The sequence below is a fragment of the Myotis nattereri genome, assembly GCF_964212035.1.
Source record: "Myotis nattereri genome assembly, chromosome: 13".
Taxonomy (NCBI): Eukaryota; Metazoa; Chordata; class Mammalia; order Chiroptera; family Vespertilionidae; genus Myotis; species Myotis nattereri.
Window position 1 is genome coordinate 20,707,898 of NC_138088.1, and position 18,387 is coordinate 20,726,284.

At 51.8% G+C, this 18,387-nt stretch overlaps 1 protein-coding gene across 1 annotated transcript in view; it reads right to left on the bottom strand.

Moving 5' to 3' along the window:
- The window catches only part of HKDC1 (hexokinase domain containing 1), a gene marked incomplete at both ends in the record, with an annotated part of 37,603 nt that overhangs the window by 19,090 nt on the left and 126 nt on the right, over positions 1-18,387 (bottom strand). Inside the window, 6 exons of the mRNA XM_081105085.1 lie at positions 676-859; positions 3,800-3,899; positions 4,880-4,975; positions 9,281-9,400; positions 9,549-9,697; positions 12,949-13,111. Of these exons, the coding sequence (XP_080961211.1) occupies positions 676-859; positions 3,800-3,899; positions 4,880-4,975; positions 9,281-9,400; positions 9,549-9,697; positions 12,949-13,111 (812 nt within the window). The remainder of the gene's footprint in view (positions 1-675; positions 860-3,799; positions 3,900-4,879; positions 4,976-9,280; positions 9,401-9,548; positions 9,698-12,948; positions 13,112-18,387) is intronic.

Sequence of the window (18,387 nt, forward strand, 5' to 3'; positions counted from 1 at the left end):
CTTAGGAAATCCGAATGAAGGGGAATTTCATATGATAGTCACAACTTTTCTATAAGTCTGAAATTATTTTTTTTAAGTTTAGTTTTTTTTCATTCAACACTTAATGAGTTGCAATAATGTGTACATGCAGGCAGGAAAGAGAAGCTGCGTGTGCAGCCTGCCTTCAGGGAGCGGCGTGTAGACAGGCTGAGGCAGCCCCGGGACCTCCACGGCAGGAGGTGTGGGGTGCGGGCTGAGAAAGGGCCGGGAGCCCGCGGCTGGGAGGAGTCACCAGGTGCTGTGGGCCAGGCCCCCGAGGCAGCAGCGTGTCGGGAGCCCTGGAAACACAGCGAGGCACTTGGCTGATCCTGCTTCCTCGGGCTGCACTGGTCCGTTGGTGGCCACTCACCAAACGCACCCAGAGGTCAAGACCGGAGCCATCTGGGTCACCCTGCCTTGCACACACATGCTCCACGCACACGGACCGAATGAGGCGGAGGCAAACCACTGCACATCCTTGGCGTCACTTCCCTCATCTGCCCCGTGAAACTGAAATACAGACCTGGCCTCACACACTCACTGGGATGGGTAACTAGTCACAACTGAAAGCCTCCCGGGCATCAGGTATCCCCGAGGGACTGGGTGTTTCCTGGTGCGGACGCCCAGACTCCAGCAAGGGGGGGGGGGGGCACTCACAGCTGCTTCCCCGGGTTGAGAGAGCCGAGGTCCAGATCCCGGTCGAACTCCGTGCGGATGTCTTCCAGGGCCCCGTCGTCCCCAAAGGCCCCCCACTCGGTGTTGATGCACATCCTCCCCTCGTCGCCTTCCACCAGGTCGATGTTGCTCATGTCCTCCATGTAGCACGCGTTGGTGCCGGTGCCTGAACAAGGGGTCAGAGGGAAGATGCACCGATGGCAGGCTCCCCCGCTGGGCAGGAAGAGAGCTCTGACCTGCCCAAGCTTCAGACCTGAGAGCTCTGGGATCCCCCGCACAGCCCTTACCCTGAGAACTCTGGGACCCCCGCACAGCCCTTACCCCTGAGAGCGCTGGGATCCCCCGCACAGCCCTTACCCTGAGAGCTCTGGGACCCCCCGCACAGCCCTTACCCCTGAGAGCGCTGGGATCCACCGCACAGCCCTTACCCTGAGAGCTCTGGGACCCCCCGCACAGCCCTTACCCTGAGAGCTCTGGGACCCCCCGCACAGCCCTTACCCTGAGAGCTCTGGGACCCCCCGCACAGCCCTTACCCTGAGAGCTCTGGGACCCCCCGCACAGCCCTTACCCTGAGAGCTCTGGGACCCACCGCACAGCCCTTACCCCTGAGAGCGCTGGGATCCCCCGCACAGCCCTTACCCTGAGAGCTCTGGGACCCACCGCACAGCCCTTACCCCTGAGAGCGCTGGGATCCCCCGCACAGCCCTTACCCTGAGAGCTCTGGGATCCCCCGCACAGCCCTTACCCCTGAGAGCTCTGGGACCCACCGCACAGCCCTTACCCTGAGAGCTCTGGGACCCCCCCGCACAGCCCTTACCCTGAGAGCTCTGGGACCCACCGCACAGCCCTTACCCTGAGAGCTCTGGGACCCACCGCACAGCCCTTACCCTGAGCGCTCTGGGATCCCCCGCACAGCCCTTACCCTGAGAGCTCTGGGACCCCCACACACAGCCCTTACACCTGAGAGCTCTGGGACCCCCTGCACAGCCCTTACCCTGAGAGCTCTGGGATCCCCCGCAAAGCCCTTACCCTGAGAGCTCTGGGATCCACCGCACAGCCCTTACCCTGAGCTCTGGGATCCACCGCACAGCCCTTACACCTGAGAGCTCTGGGACCCACCGCACAGCCCTGAGACCTGAGAGCTCTCGGACCCACCGCACAGCGCTTTTGATCGGGGGCTGGTTCCCGCCGAGGCAGCAGCTGGCGAGCCGAGCCGGAGTTCAGAGGAAACCAGCTGACATGCCAAGCCTACACTTCTCGGTGTGCTCATGGTTTGCTGTTGTGAATGAAGTCGGTCCTGAAGAAGTCAGTCCCTAACGAATATGTATGAGCTGACAAAGCACATTTGCAAAGAGGAGGATGAGTTCACCTAACCTGATTTATTTTGAATTACCAACCCACAGTAATTTTTAACCCCTTCCCTCAGCTACCTAACCTCTTCCCTATTTGGTAGTAAAAATATTCTTTATTCACGACCTGCCACGCATTGTTCCCCGCCTACTCTACATCCTTGTCGTTGACAGTGATTAGCTATCACATAAGAAAGCAAAATGTCATTATTCCAACGCACACTCGAGGATTGGGGGAGTGACTGCAGGTGGGCACTGTCTGTGTGGGACTTATTGGGGTGATGGAAATGTTCTAAAATGAAATAGGAGTGATGGTTACAAAATTGTAAACTTACTAAAATGTATTGAATTGTACTGAAATGAGAAAAGTTTTATGCCTCAATAAAGCTACTTAAAAAAAAAGTAAGCGTCTTCCTGGCCGGCCCTGTGGTGTGAGGATTTAAAAGCCAGCACGAGAAACAAGAAGGCAGAAAAGCAAAATGTAATGCAGCATCTGGACACACTTTCTCAGGAAAGCACGGACACTGTTAGGCATGGCCCGCACCCTGCACTCCGTCACTGTGCCGGGTTACCTGACCCAGCCACTAGGACAGCCCAGTGACAGTGGCTGAGGGACATGCCGGCCCATGCTGAGGTGCGGGCTCCAGAGACGGGGGGAGGGGGGAGGCTGATCAAGCCCCTCAGGGGTAAAGCTCCTGCCCTTTGGGAAAGTCAGGCTCAGGAGAATGTAGTTAGAAAGTAAGAAAAAACCATGCAGAAAACTTCTTCCAGCAGCAGTAAAGGGATGGGGAGGTGGAAGGGCATATCCAAGAACAGCCTATAAATCCCATCCATTTGGCTTCAATTGTCCCCCAGACGGACTTCTCCTGAACCCTCTAGGAGAGCCCCTCCCAGCTCGGGGACCCACCCCCTGGCCCAGGCCTCCACCACGTCTCACCTACACAGTGCAATGGTCTCCTAGCCGGTCACCTTGCTTCCACTGTTGCCCCCAATAGTCAACTTTTCACACAGCAGCCAAAATGAGCTTTTTAAAAATGCGCACCCCACTTATCCATCCCCCCAACATCCTCCAGTGCCTTCCTGTCTCTTTTGGGGCAAAAGCCAAAGACCCTCCATGACTGTGTCTGTGACCTATGCCCGGTCCCGTCCACTCTCTCCAACCTGAATACCCTACTACTCCCAGCCTCCATTCACCAGATGCAGCCGCCATTCCGCCTTTCAGGGTGCTTCCCCGAGCACCCAGACCCAGTCCCATTCAGAGGCCAGAGGTGTCCTCTTTCCTTTGCCAAGGACTCGCCTCTGGATCTTACTTGGCTCCCTCCTCCTCGTTGCTGAGGTCCCTGCTCAAATGTACCCCTCAGAGCATCCTGCCCTGACCACCTCACACTCACTCTCGGTCACCCCCCCGCTGCATTTTCTTCCTCACAGTCAGAACCACCTGACATGATCTTACTCCTTTAGGCCTCTTTGGCCCTTTGATGTGATCTGCCCCCCACCTCCCCACTGAAAGCCCCATGAACACAGGGACCCTGAGTATTAACTCACCCTGAGAACCCAATGCAGAGTTGGGCCTGACACACAGTAGGCACCCAGCAAGCACTTGTTGAGTGAATGAATGAATTTTTCATCGTCCTCTGTTGTTTCTCCTAAGCAGAAAGCACCAGTCCCCTTCCCACAGAATTTGCTCAGAGTTTGCTGAAACTAAGCTCCACCCCAGCCCCGTACCCGCATCCCCAAAAAGCAAGTCAGCTTGTTACCAATGATGACTCCAACTTCACAGGAGGGGTCATCATAGGCACAGGTCATCATGGTTCCCACGGTGTCATTGACCAAGGCCAGGATATCCACATCGATGTCCTGTTGGAACACAAGCATTAGTGGGTGGGAAGGGAGTGTCATCCCTCTGTCTGACCGCACGGAGAAAGCAAAAGCAGTGAAGGGGGCTGTTGGGAAAGTCCCTAGATCCTGCCTATGGGGCCTGCCTGGAAGGAGCAAGGCCTTTGTCAAGGTCAGGGGTCTCGGTGGGAGCTCGTGGGGGAACCCATGCTGCTGCTGTATGGCTGATGGCCCCTGTGCCGAGGAAGAGGAGGGACAGACCACCTGGGCTCCAGCCCTCGCCTGAGGGACCCTGAGCAGAACATGTCTGTCCTGGAAGCAATGGTGTTCTCAGGAGGAGATACTCGAGTCCTCAGCTGTGGGCAAGTCCCCACCCGGTTTCTCATTCCGCCAAGTCAACCTGGGTTACTGCACCACATTCCCCAAGGTTCGAGGGAATGTTTTAAAGTAAAATGAAAACAATAAGAGAAAAACAGACTTTAAGAGAATACGATCACAGCTTTAAAGAGAATAAAAGACGGAAGGGTTCCCATCAAAACAGTCCTCTTGCTGTCGGGGTGACAAATCATCTGGGTTCACTTGTGTGCTTTTCCACTGGCAAGGAGCATGCCTTGCTTTTGCGGTTATAACATTTATTCAACAAATAGTCCAACTAAGGGAGCATGGAAAGTGGCCTAGAGAGTCAGACTGGAAAAAAAAGTATATTTTAAGCCTCAGCGAGAGGCAGGAGTTGGAGCATCACACACAGCAGGGGGTCTAACCAGGACCCCTGAAGGGGCTGTACAAATGGGGAGGTCCCTGGGCAGTGGGGCCCACTTTCAACAGTAACTGGAACAAGGTCCGCAGACCAAGGCTCCCCTGTGGGTTTATCCGAAGTGCGGCGCCTGCATTGCCCTGAGACCTCCCCTGAGGGTGGTTCCTCTCCCTGTCCTCCTTCAGGGGCAGGCACGTGTGACCCGCCCTCAGAGACGGCTAGGACTGGGAGCTGAGCAAATTCCTACCTTGTGGTTTTTCATGGCCTTGGTTAGACGGCTCACGACATCTGTGTCCTGAACTCCCCGGGCCTTAAACTTCTTGGTCCATGAAAGCAGGACACCCTGGGGGAAGAATTCGGATCCAGTCAAAACAAAGAAGGTGTTCAGTTCTGAACCTGAGCTGCAGGGATTGTATGCTTAAAGTGCAACCCCCCGTCTTCTCTTCTTTAAGCTGCATCGCCCAATTCTTTCAGTATTTCTTCAGAGGCCTTTGCTAATATTTAAACACTAGAGGCCCAATGCACAAAATTCCTGCAAGAGTAGGCCTTCCTTCCCCCCAGCTGCTGGCACCGGCTTCCCCGCTCTGGCACCTGGGACCCGGGCTTCCCTTGCAGCCCCGGCTTTGTCCAGAAGGACGTCCAGTCTAATTAGCATATTATGCTTTTATTATTATAGATCTTTATCATTCCCATCTGAGCAGTTTGGAACATTACATGCAGTGGCAGAAAGAACAATGCTAAAGAGTCAGGACACTTGGGCTCAGGGACATCGGACAAGGCCCTTAACTCTCTGACCCTCAGTTTACTCACCTGTAAAATGGAAAGGTCACTTCCCTGCCTGTCACAGGAATGCACTGATGGAAATGCCTGCTGTGTGGCTGATACATATGTGTGCAGAATGTAAGGTTTGCCAGCTCCACAAAACAGGACTAACATGGTGTTGCCTTGCAGAACTCCCTCAGGAACTTAACTGCACCTTCGAAAAATGGTTCTCATTTTGCATTATCCATGATTTGCTTAAAATTGGGTTTCCCATGAGTTTCATGTCTAAGCTAGCAAAAAAATCATAGAATTTTTCCGGCTGGACGAGATCGTGGAGGTGAAGGCCACACAGTTGAGCGTAGCTGAGCCCAAACTCACAAACACCCTGACCACATCTTCCCACCCCCTCAGTTTGTGGGTAAAGAAGCTGAGACTTAGAGGAGGGAAATCACTCTAGGTCTCACAGGGAGTGAAGGACAGAGCTCGGCGGGACTCCCAACTGGCAGCCACAGCGCCGCCCAGCGGCCACTCTCCCTAACTTCTGCCTTCACATGCTAGGGCAGTGACGGCGAACCTTTTGAGCTCGGCGTGTCAGCATTTTGAAAAACCCTAACTTAACTCTGGTGCCGTGCCACATATAGAAATGTTTTGATATTTGCAACCATAGTAAAACAAAGACTTATATTTTTGATATTTCTTTTATATATTTAAATGCCACTTAACAAAGAAAAATCAACCAAAAAAATGAGTTCGCGTGTCACCTCTGACACGCGTGTCATAGGTTCGCCATCACTGTGCTAGGGTAACATCCCTGCCTCACCCAAGACATTGAGGGGCGGCGTCCCCACCAAAAAGCTGCTGGGACAGCGTGGGACCTGCTCGGGGGAGGGTACATGGAGGAGTGGAGAATAAATGCTTGTGATGGACAGTTGGTGGGGAAAAGCAGTTCATAGAACTATATTTTTAAAAACTACATATACAGCATAACATCAATATTTAATATAGACGTGACTGGAGGGAAAACCCACAATCTAGTAGTGGGTATCTCTGAAGGCTGGGATGACAGGTCATTTCTATTGTCTTTTATGATTAGAAACACACAGAAACTTCTCTTCAGCTAAGGCTTTTCTGTTCCCTCATTTTAAAAAAAAATGAACAGAGTGACCTCCTCTCTTAATTCCCAGGCCCTAGCGTCTTTAATCATTTTCTCATTTCACGAAGAAGCCCCCTCAGCCAGACCTCCTCTTGAAGGCTCCCCGCCCACCTCCTCTGCACGTACATGGCCGCTCAGACCTCCGTCCCCAAGAGCCTGTGTCGTAGTGTCACAAAGCCGACAGCTGCGGCAGAATCATGGCTCAGAGCTGTGCCCGCTCAGTTACTACTGTTCATTCATCTCCTGGGTAAAGCTTTTCTCCCTGACCTTCGACTTCACTGAGAGGCAGTTGGGAGGACACTTTATAAAATACAAGTAATTCAACTTAACTCTGATGAGAAAAAGCAGTCCTCACTTCCTTGATATAATCAAGCACCCTTCCCTAGTTTAAATGTCACTTGAAAAATCCTTATTGGAATATGACACAAATGGGTCAAAATGCTTTCCTGGCATTACAAACCAAGTTCTAGAGCTGTGTCTTTCTGGAAAGGCAATTTGATCAGGAAGGTTTTGAGCTTGGGCTGAGTCCCTTTTGGCTGTGTGGCCTCGGACAAGTCTCTTAACTCTCTGAGCTGCAGTTTTTCTCAAATATAAAGTGAAAATAATTATATCTACCTCAGATGATTGTCTTTTATTTTAATGAGATAATACACATAAAGAGTTCACATAGTACAAGATATAGTGTTAAAATCTGAGGAACAGTGTTTATTATTATTATTATTATTATTATTGAAAGTTCCTAGAGATCAACCAAAGGACTTGTATGCATGCATATAAGCATAACCAATGGACACAAGACACTGAGGGGTAGGGGAAGCAGGGGGAAAGGTCAAGGGGGGAAAAAGGAGACATATGTACTACTCTTTGTAATACTTTAAGCAATAAAACAAAATTTAAAAAAAGAAAGTTCCTGTATGAACAAACCATACATTCACCCTTAATTACCAAGAAAATAGGCAAGCTCTGGCTTGCCTATTGGTTCAGTTGGTTGGGTGTCATCCCATGTACCAAAAGGTTGCTGGTTCAATTCCCAGTCAGGGCACATGCCTGGGTTGTAGGCTTGTCAGGAGGCAGCTGATCAATGTTCCACTCCCACACTGATGTTTCTCTATCTCCCTCTCCCTTCCTCTCTAAAAATAAAAAAATAAAAATAAATTTTAAAAAAGAAAATATTCAAGTTTGGTTCTCAAAGTCAAATGACCTCCCACAGAGCTTGAGAATTCTCTTCCTTCTTCCCGGGGTCTCTGTTCCTGAGCTTGGATCAGAGAGATTGCGCTGTTTGGTGAATCCAGTCTCCAGTCCTGATTCCTGACTCCTGGCTCCTCCTTCCACTTCCTCTACTGACCCCGGCACCTCTGCTCTTCTAGCCAGACAGGGATGAAACAGAGCAGAGCTCCGCTGGCCTCTTCTAACATCCCCCGAACCCTTCTTCATACTATTTCCCCCCACCCTTCCTTCATAAAATAACAAAAAAGTAAACTTCAGTCCACGCCCGGTATAGATAGATGATGGCAATTTCTCATTTAATGGAATCAAGTAAGTGACTGATGACACCTTTCAATTGTCAGATAGTGATTGGGCGCCATGAAAACCAGGACGGAGCCAGAGCCTGGGGCGGGGAGGAAGAACAACACAAAACAGTGCCGCCCTCCAGAAGCATCTCAGAAACGGGGACAAGGTACAACGCGGGGAGAGAAAGTCCCACAGGGACAGCCGTCCTCCCCTGCAGCGACCGCTGGGCACCAGGCACAGAGCTGGGCGTTGCAGGTGTTTTGTCTGGGCTTTACCTGGCCCGGCAGGTAAATACCATGAACCGTGTTTTACAGATGAGAACACCAGGGGCTCAACGAGCCAAAGAATGGCCCAGGCAACACAACTTTCCAAACAATGATTCCACCCTCCGTCACCCAGAGTCAACAATATCAAATACATCCCTGGATGGACAGGCTGTGATATCTAGGTGGTCCAGGAAATGATGGTCAGCTGGGGTCACGTACGACCGGTATGTGCCGCAGGGGATCGTGGGCCCCCACCCCAGACAGGTGTGGCCCGGGAAGACCTGACTCTTGACTGTGACCCCTGGCCCCAGAAAGTTTATTCTCCTTTTACATGGACCTTATTTATTTTCACAGATGAACATAAAATTGGGTTTGACATCTCCCTATTAAATTGAAAACTGGAGGCACATGGAGATGAATTGCCTGAGCCCTAAGCAGGCTAGTGGCGCAGCTGAGACCACATCCCAAGTGAGGTGTCTGCTCACAACATTGTCACCCCGGCGACCCTACCTCGACCCTCCTCCTACGGGTGCAGAGGTGAGAGATTCCCTGAGCCTTCCGCCTCTTATCTCAGACCTGCAGCATCCTGATCACATGGGAACCTGTTGGAAATGCCAGTCTAAGGCCCCACTGATTAAGAAGCCCGCTGGGGCCCAGAACCCGAGTTCAACAAGCCCTCCAGCAGATTCTGACACAGCCGAGGTCTGAGAACCACTGAGCTACGGGTGAAAACCGCTTCATTCCTGTGCTGTGCCCACGTGGATGTAAACTCAAGGCAGCACGTTAACCAGTGCTCTGTCTCACATTTTCACTTCATCGTTTACAGGAATAAAAAGAAAATAACAAGCAAGAGAATTCCTGCTGATGCCCCCTGTTCCCAGCCTGACTCCTACACATTCTCCAGCCCCAAACTCCAAACCCTGCACAGCTGCTCCCCTCCCCAGCCAGGCCTTACCTCTTCCAGTTTAGTCTGCCAGCAGGGAAAAGAGAAGGTCATGCCCAAGGGCAATTTCTTATGCGTCAGCCCTTTGGTCTTCATGAAATCTGCCAGACAGTCAGCCACGTATTCAAACAGCTGCAGAGGAGAGAGAGCACAGGACCCTGGGCTACAGCGCAGCCGCTCACAGACAAGGCCCCGCGCCCCCCCCCGCCCCCACCCCCCCACCCCCCACCCCCCCCACCCCCCCCCACCCCCCTGCACTCCACAGAGCCCTGCGCCGCACCTCCGCGCCGTTCCCGCGGATAATTTCATTGGGTGTTGGGTAGAACTGACTCTCCATCTGGACCTTTTGTTTCCCCTCTTCAGAGACTTGCACCTTCAACACTCGAAACTTAGATCCTCCAAGATCCAGGGAAAGAAACTCCCCATTTTCTATTAAAAAACAAACAAAAAAGTTTCAGATATGGAGGGTCTGCTACATGGCAAGATGTGCATGAGAAGTTGGACAGGTAAGAAATGTCACTGAGTCTTACAACCACCCCAGGTGTGAATGTCACTGTGCACACTCACTGGGGCTGCAGAAGTGCAGCCACTGACCTGAGCCCTCCCAGTAAGGGGCAGAAAGGGAGGAGGGGGAGGAGGCAAAGAGGGGAAGGAAGGGAAGGAGGGGGAGGAGGGGGAGGAGGGGAAGGGGTGACCCAAGTCTCTCATGGCCTCCCACTCTTCAGGCAGGTGGTAGGAGAGGTGGGCCTTGGGGGCAGGGCCTATTCTAGATAAAGCATGGAGGGAAGTGCGGGGAAGTGCAGGGAAGAGAAACAGTCCCATACAAGCCTCTGTCTCAAGGGCAGAGGCAAAATGCTCCAGGAGGAAAGGGAGACGGGGACCAAATGATGGCCCTTAAGGGCCAAGGATGCTCAATATTTGGGGCCAGAGTTGCTTCAAAATGAGAAAATAACACCACCCAGCCCAGCGCAAGGCAGATGCGATTAATAAAAGGGGAAATGACAGCCCCTCTTAGCGACTTCACCTTGGGATCCAGACAGAAGTCCTGCCCAGGACCCTGCCAGTGTCTTCAGCGTCAGCCGCAGGTGTGGGATGAGAACTCGGGTGTGCAAACCTTTGAACCAGCAAGCCTCTCTATAACATCGCCTGAGAAGTGGCTGCATGGGCCCGGCATGTGTCATGATGTATGCCGAAGGCACGCGTAAGTGAAACGCCATGCCCAGAAGCCCAGGCCCCCAAGTGGCCTTGTTTGTGCCATGTGACCCCCGGCCTGGGAAAACCTGACTCCTGACTGTAGCCCCTGACCCCAGCTGGCCATTCAGATTCACTCCTTGCGAAATAGACACAGAGGGAAATTGCTGGTCAACTGACGTGTTGCAATAACACCACTTTTAAGGCACTTTTGTAAGAACAGCCCATTGTGGCTCCCTGGCTGATACACTGGGACTAAAGCTCACACAGGCCACCCGTCTCGGGTGGGTTCGGATGAAAGGCGCGGGCCCTGCAGTGGGAGAATTCAGAGGGATTTCTCCGGAAACTGTATACATTTCTGAAATGTAGGCCTGAGGGATCAGCAGAGTTCTGCTTGTTGGTGAGGAATCATGAAATGCCACCACCAGCTCACAGAGTTATTGGGACAACATTCTGGAGACTTTGAAACACCCCTGCCTCATCTGCTCCTAATGACCCTGAAGTTGGTGAGGACAGGAGTGCAGTGGACGTGCCCAGGCCTCTGGGTGCAGGGACCCCCTGGAGCAGGGTCACGGTAAGGGCTATTGAGGAGACAGGGAAGAGCATAGGTGTGTCTCTTGGCCTGAGGAGGAGGGGGTGTCTGAAACTTGGTCAGTTTCACTTCCAAACCTTCTGGAAGGCACATCCGGCCGCAGGCTCCAGACCATCCAAGGCCACTTTCTGGTGCCTCTGGGGACACACCTCTGCAGGAGGAGCCCAGCACAGGAAGCCAGGAGGACTTTGCCCTGGTGCCTCCCCCCACACACCCCATGACTCAGGTGCTTCTCCGAGCAGCTGGGTGACCCGTCAAGGACCACAGTCCCCTCGGCACTCTCAGAGCAAAAGTACCAGGAACCGGGCAAGATTTCAAAGCAGCACAGCCTCTCTCCAAAACTTATGCTCCTCCAGGCGGTACACTGCCCACCCTACGCACCCACCCGCCTGCCAGGGAACAGGTCTCTCTCATCACAGCTCCCAGGGCCCCTCAAACGGCAGAGCCTAACAACTTTGACTCAGGCATTGTCCCAAAGGGGCCCAGAACCTGGCTAGTCCAATCACAGGCCCTGAAGGCCCCCAAACTTTAATCCCGGCTTCTTCAAGAGCCCAAAGCCCCCGCTGGAGCTTGGTTGGAGCACTGGGACCCTGACACTGGGGAACCCCTTCGGTCCTCGGTATCTCATCTGACCACGGGGTTCTTGTGGGGACTGTGTGAGACAGTGAGGACCCCAGGAGGTGCCTGGCAGACACCAGTTCCTTCCTCCTATGGCTCTTCCCAGAGGCTGAGAATAGAGGAGTGTACGGAACCTCAAAATTCCTTCTAGAGGTCTCTAGACTGTGGTAAGCAAAGAGAGACCCACATCCTAATCCCCGGATCCTGTGGATACATTAGCATGGCAAGAGGGGATTAAGGTTGCAGACAGAATCAAAGTTGCTCATCAGTTGAGCTCGAGGTTGGGAGATCATGGATGATCTGAGGGGCATCAGGTAAATCACAGGGACTTTACGTGGGGAAGAGGCGCAAGGGCGAGTCAGAGACATATTGGAAGGTGCTACGCTGCTGGCTGGGAGGTGGAGAGAGGCTGGAGCGGGGAATGCAGGAGCCTCCTGCAGCTGAGAAGGCAAGGGACAGGCTCCCCCACGCTGAGCCCTGGAGGGCACTCAGCCCTTCCCACACCCTGATTATGGCCCTGGTGACCCACTCCCACTCTGACCTCCACAGCTGAAAGAGAATAAATTTGTGTTGTTTCAAGCTGTTAAATTTGTGGTAACTTATTACAGCAGCAACAGAAAACTTATACAGAGGCCACCTCCCTCATTTTACAGATAGAGAAACTGAGACTAGACCTTTTGTGAACTGTCACTGAGGAACAGCAGAGCTGGGCCTAGAACCCGGGTTTCTTGAATATCATCATTTAATATTCTTTCTACTACGTCATGGCATCTTCTAATATTTACTATTAGCCTAGACTCTCGATGCTTTGGAGTGAAATAATACCAAGGAAGGAAATGCCATTTATATGCAGTCAACAAACATTTCGGGGCCCAGTATGCACCAGGCACTGTGCGAGGTGCTAGGACACTGGGGAGACTCGCACACACAGCAGGTGGCAGGCACCGAGCCCAGCATGGGGGTGCTTCCCAGGCACAGGCAGGGAACTCTCCACTGAGAGAGAAGAGCTGAGCTGGGGTGCCCCAGGGGAAGAATGCTGAGATGTCCCGGCAGGAGAGGGAGCAGAGTGTGTGGAGCTAAGGGGGCAGAGAGAAAGGGAGGCACATTTGAACCTTGGTTCAAATCTTTTGGTATTGAGTGTGACTAAGCATAGAGCATCGGAGGTGGGGGTGATGTGGAGAGGGCTGAAGAGGTAAGTCAAGGCACAGGAGCAAACTTCAGGTCCATCGGCCAGGAAGGACCCAGGGGGATCAGATCCCTGGCAGCCCCAGCCCCTCACCTGATCTGTCCGGAATGGCCCTGACAAAGGTGGGCAGCATCTTCACGGAGGCTGTGGGGTTGGTGTCCTTCCCCAGGCCCCTCTGCATCTCAGCCTGGAACCGCGCCATGATGTCCAGAAGGGTCTCGTCGGAGAGCCGCATGTGATACAGGAACCTGTCCACCTGGAAGGACAGGGGTGGCTGCTGCACATTCCCACGCTCATGACCATGTCACAAGGGGACCGCTTAGTGATGCGGATCCTCAAGCTGGAGACAAGGAAGGGAGCTGGGAGAACAGAATGGAATGGAAGGCTGGGGGAGGTGGGATTTATTCCTCCAAAGGGCAAGCTTTGAGGAAGAAACGATTCCCCCATTTTTCTGATGGGACAGTGGAGGCACAAAAACTAAGAAAGATTCAGGGTTTCTAATTCCCAGTTCCGAGCCCTCACCACTGTCCCATTGTCTCTCCTCTGGAAAAGACTAGCTATAGCTAGAACCTGGGACTCCTACACGCGGGAGCTTGCTTTCAGCCAATGATGACACTATATATCCAAACATGTTTCCCTTTGTTTACAGGCTGCCAGGAAGCTCAGAGCTAAATTCAGTTTCCAGCCACACTCTCTAAAATCTAGTCCTTCACATCTCCATTGTTGTTGGTGCTTTGTTTTTTTTGGGGGGTGGGGGATTGGGGGGGGGTTTTTTGGTATCGCAAAGGTGGAAATTTATTGGAGAACAAGTACAGGCTCCCACGCAGGGAGGGGGAAGAGTCCCACAGAACGGACTCCCATGTGGGGGGCGGGGGAATGGTCCCCTCCCCATTGTTTTTAACTGAGGTTATTCTAATTAAGATGTTTAATTTCTAAAGCCAGCTCAAATTGCCCTGAGTCTGTTCATGATACCACTCAGGTAACCAGGATCCCCCAATGGAGGGAAGTTATAAAAATCACTGGTTCTGCTCCATCCACTTGAAGGTAACAGTGTCCCATCAAGAATGGCAGAACAGCGCAGCTGGTGTGGCTCAGTGGTTGAGCATCAATCCATGAACCAAGAGGTCACTGGTTTGATTCCCAGGTAGGACACATGCCCCGGTTGCAGGCTTGATCCCCAGTAGGGGTTGTGCAGGAGGCAGCCCATCAATGATGTTTTTATCTATCCTTCTCTCTTCATCTCTCTCTAAAATCAATAAAAACATATTTATAAAGAAACAAGAATGGCAAAACAGCCTCCTCCCTCCTGTGCATCATGTGGTGGGGGCAACCTGGGTCCCCAAGGCTCCCTGGCATGGATTACTGACCGGGGCAGGAAGAGGGGCTGTGGCATAGGCGCCTGCACTTGCCACCCCTACTTTGTATACTGAGCGGCCTCTCTGTCCGTCCAGGTCACAAAACTTGATCCCAGCAGGTTTCTGGACGAATTGCCCTCCCACACTTTCATCTAAGGCTAAGTACGTGCTTGCAGCCTACAGAGTACTTCACGTATGTCCCTCACCTGCTCTCCATGGCATTCCTTGAGGCGCCAGGTGAGGCAGGAATCCTAGCCCCTATTGAGAGGAGGCCTCGCAGGCTCAGAGCCCCTGAGCAGCTGCAGGTCCGTGGCAGCCCTGGGACTACAGTGCAGTCCCCACGTCCTCACCACATGGCCTGGTTTTGCTTCACAATTTCGTGCAGGACCACAAGCCCAGCAGACTAATTATATCAAGAAAACAAGGGCCACATGAACCTTCATCGCAGGACAGGTGCCCAACCATCAGATAGGCCTCGAGGCCGGCATCCCAGCTCAGTCGGAGCCAATACAGACACCAAGCCAGTGAAACAAACCACGGCTCCAGAGACTTGGGGCCAAAGAGAGGCCAGAAAACCCTCAGGGGCCGTTACCAGAACAGGACAATCGGGCTTTCAACGTGTTGAGAAGACAGGACAGAACCAGGCCACGCTTCATTAAGGACTTCCGTTCGCCCGGAGTCTGTTCATGACTAATTGGTTGGCACTGCCACGCACATGGGAAACCAACAAAAGGGACGTGACCCGAGTAATTGGGGCTTGGGAAGGGTGCGACGTGCACAAGAACCACATTGCCCCCTTTATCGCCCAGGGCCCCTCAGACAGTGCCCCTAAGCCTATTGCTCATTTTTGCTCAACCTCAGAGAACTTCTCTGGGCACCCCAGGCCATCCCTCCGTGTAAGCAATGGTTCTGAGGCTGTTTGGGCCATTTGCAAGCTACAGTTTAACCATCACTGAGGGCTCTGGGCTACTTACTGCTCCTGCTGCTCCTATAAGTTAAAGTTAGGACAGAAAGAGTGTCAACTAAGAAGAGTTTCTAATTTATTCAGAAGGAAAGAATGAAACATACATGGGGGAGGTGGGGAGAGACCTTGTATTTTAGACTCAGATAGGAGACTGTGGGCCTGTGTGACCAGGCATACATGTTTCAGGCACTGAGGGAGGCGCTTAGGTGGCGTAACCAGGCCCACTTTGGAGTGACTCACAAACTAGACGTGGGATATCTTCTAAACGAAAGAGCCAGCAAGCAGCACGGAGGAAGAGCAAACTTAAAATGTAAGCTCAGAGCTTAGGGAATGACAGATGGGGGAGCTGCAGGGAACTTTAGTGACCACATAGTCCAAAGGTCCCATATTGAGAATCAAGAGTCATAAAAAGCCCTAGCTGGTTTGGCTCAGTGGATAGAGCGTCAGCCTGCGGACTGAAGGGTCCCAGGTTCAATTCCAGTCAAGGACACATGCCAGGGTTGCGGGCTCGATCCCCAGTAGGGGGCGTGTAGGAGGCAGCCAGTCAAGGATTTTCTCTCATCATTGATATTTCTATCTCTCTCCCCCTCTCCTTTCCTTTCTGAAATCAATACAAATATATTAACAACGTATTAACAATAATAAAAAAGTCATAAAAAGGTTCAACTCTTTGACTCAGTGATTTCACTTCTGGGAATCCATCCTTAGGAAATAATCCCAAAGGTGGAGAACATTAAATACAAATGGATGTTTATTATAGCAATTTTTTAAAATATTTTTTATTGATTTCAGAGAGGAAGGGAGAGGGAGAGAGAAATCTCAGTGATGAGAGAATCATTGATGGGCTGCCTCCTGCACACCCACTATGGGAATCAAGCCTGCAACCCGGGCAAGTGCCCTGACTGGGAATTGAACCATGACCTCCTGGTTCATAGGCTGACGTTAGTCACTGAGCCAGTCATTTTTTAACTGTTAAAAAAAATATTTTTGAAAATAGCCTGTCCAACAAAAGGGGAAAGTTATGGCATAGCCAACTTGATTAAATATTAGATATTAAAATAATCATAAAGAAATGGAGAAATGTACATAAGTGGTTACAATCTAACAGTAAGCGAAGGACACACGACCAGAATTGTATGTACAATATAAATGTAAAAACATCTGCTGTGAGAAAAGACTACTCGGGCTTCCACACACAAATACAGCTGTGAGGGGGGTGGGATTAAAGGTGACATTTCCACTTTTCGTAATGTTGACTTTCTAAACTGTAAAAAGAACACTTTGAAAATCTAACCAGTCCTTTTCTTTGAGTGGGCAATTTACGGGTCAGTGACCAGGCCCAGCCCAATGTTATCTGTAGGTCAAATAATGTCAATATAGCCCTAGCTGGTTTGGCTCAATGGGTAGAGTGTCAACCTGCGGACTGAAGGTCCCGGGTTCGATTCCTGTCAAGGGCACATGCCTGGGTTGCAGGCTCCATTCCCAGTAGGGGGCGTGCAGGAGGCAGCCAACCAATGATTCTCTCTCATCATTGATGTTTCTATCTCTCTCTCCCTCTCCCTTCCTCTCTGAAGTCAATAAAAAATATATTTTAAAAAAAAGAAAATTTCTAAAAAAAAATGTCAATATATTGAAGCTATCAGAATAACCTTCCTTCCTTCCCTTCCCTTCCCTTTCCTTCCTTCCTTCCTTCCTTCCTTCTCTTCCCTCCTTCCTTCTCTTCCATCCATTAGGTTGTATTTTGTTTCTGTTTTAACGTTGGTATAAGGAGTTTTTAAAAAATTGTTCCAGGGTCTGAATAGAAACCCTAGCAGCAAGTGGGGCTCAGGATCTTGGCAGCTCCAGAGGGAGGAAGCACGGGAATGAAAGAGGGGACAGGCTACCTGCCGGGAGTGGGAGAGCCTGTGCCTTTTGACCAGGTGTGTTTCCGGCACATGGAGCTGTGTTCTCAGAGCTGTGACTCATCCTGGCAACCCATAAACCAGCCTCCCATAGACTCCTGACACCTGGGGAGTCACTAGCTTAAGGTGGCTAGAGCGTGTTCCCGGCTGTCCCTTCTCAGTTCCTCTCGCAAGCTTTCTTGCCTCGCACAGGGCGGGAAGGTCAGCTCCGGGCCTAGACAGAGGCTGACCCTCCAGCCAGAAGAACGGGAACCACCCAGTGGAGGCTGCGTTTCCACTCACAGGGGCCTCCTGAGCCTGCACGGGGCTGTGGACAATCAGACCCGCCTGATTCGAGGCTGTAACGAAAGATGAACCACCACAGAGGCCCAAGGGAAGGAAACTCATTTGCAGAACCACAGGTTCAAGGTCCAAAGACTCCCCTTGGGGCCCGTTTCATCATTACTGAGCAGGTAAGAGCAGAAAGTGAAGTCCTGAGCCGGGCTGCCTAGCACGTCCCACCTCCCTCAGAAGCCATAAAGGGCTTCATGGATCTAAGCAACGAGTGAAAACTAGGACAGGTTAAACCTGGTGAGTTTATCATATTCTTACATTTGCTGTAACCTCGAACCCAACTCTCTAATGAGCAGGATGTAGTGAGAGTCTGTTGGAGAAGCCCAGAGGCATCGGGGCACCAGGGAAAGGATGCAGGAGGAGGAGCCAGCCCTTCGGCTTCGTCCCCAGCACCACCTTAAGTACCTGGGTGACCTTGGCTAAGTCCACCTGCGGGGAGGACTTCCTTGAGCTGGTGGCTGGTGTGGCCAGAGTGACAGGCTGAGTTCGTGCCAGCTGGGAAAATGCTGATGGCCCCCAGGTGAGCCTTGGCAACTTTTAACCAGTCACCTTGGAACGAATTTTGTAGGCAGGTTTCTTGGACAAAGTGGCAAAACAATGCACGCCGTTAGTAGCCTACCACTGGCAAGCAGCACATGCAAATAAGTATTTCAATGACTGTACATTAAACCTCCCATCCCTCTGGTGCCTTCCTTCTATTCTTTCAAGCACATGAAAAGTAACATAAATTACAAGTTCTCAACGTTTCTTTAAGAATGACTCTCCTTTCCTTTTACCCTCGCCTCTCATACACCCCTTACCCCAAACCACTTAGACGGGGACTGAAGACTCTCTCCTCATCCCCTTCCCATCGGATATCCGCCAGGAAGCTCTGAGTGAGATCCAGGCTCCGGACAAAGGCAATGTCCTCTTCCCCCTCCATGAGTGTTTTACTGGCCCTGTGCTCCCCGTTTTCTAGTAAGCTCTCAATCCCCGCAGG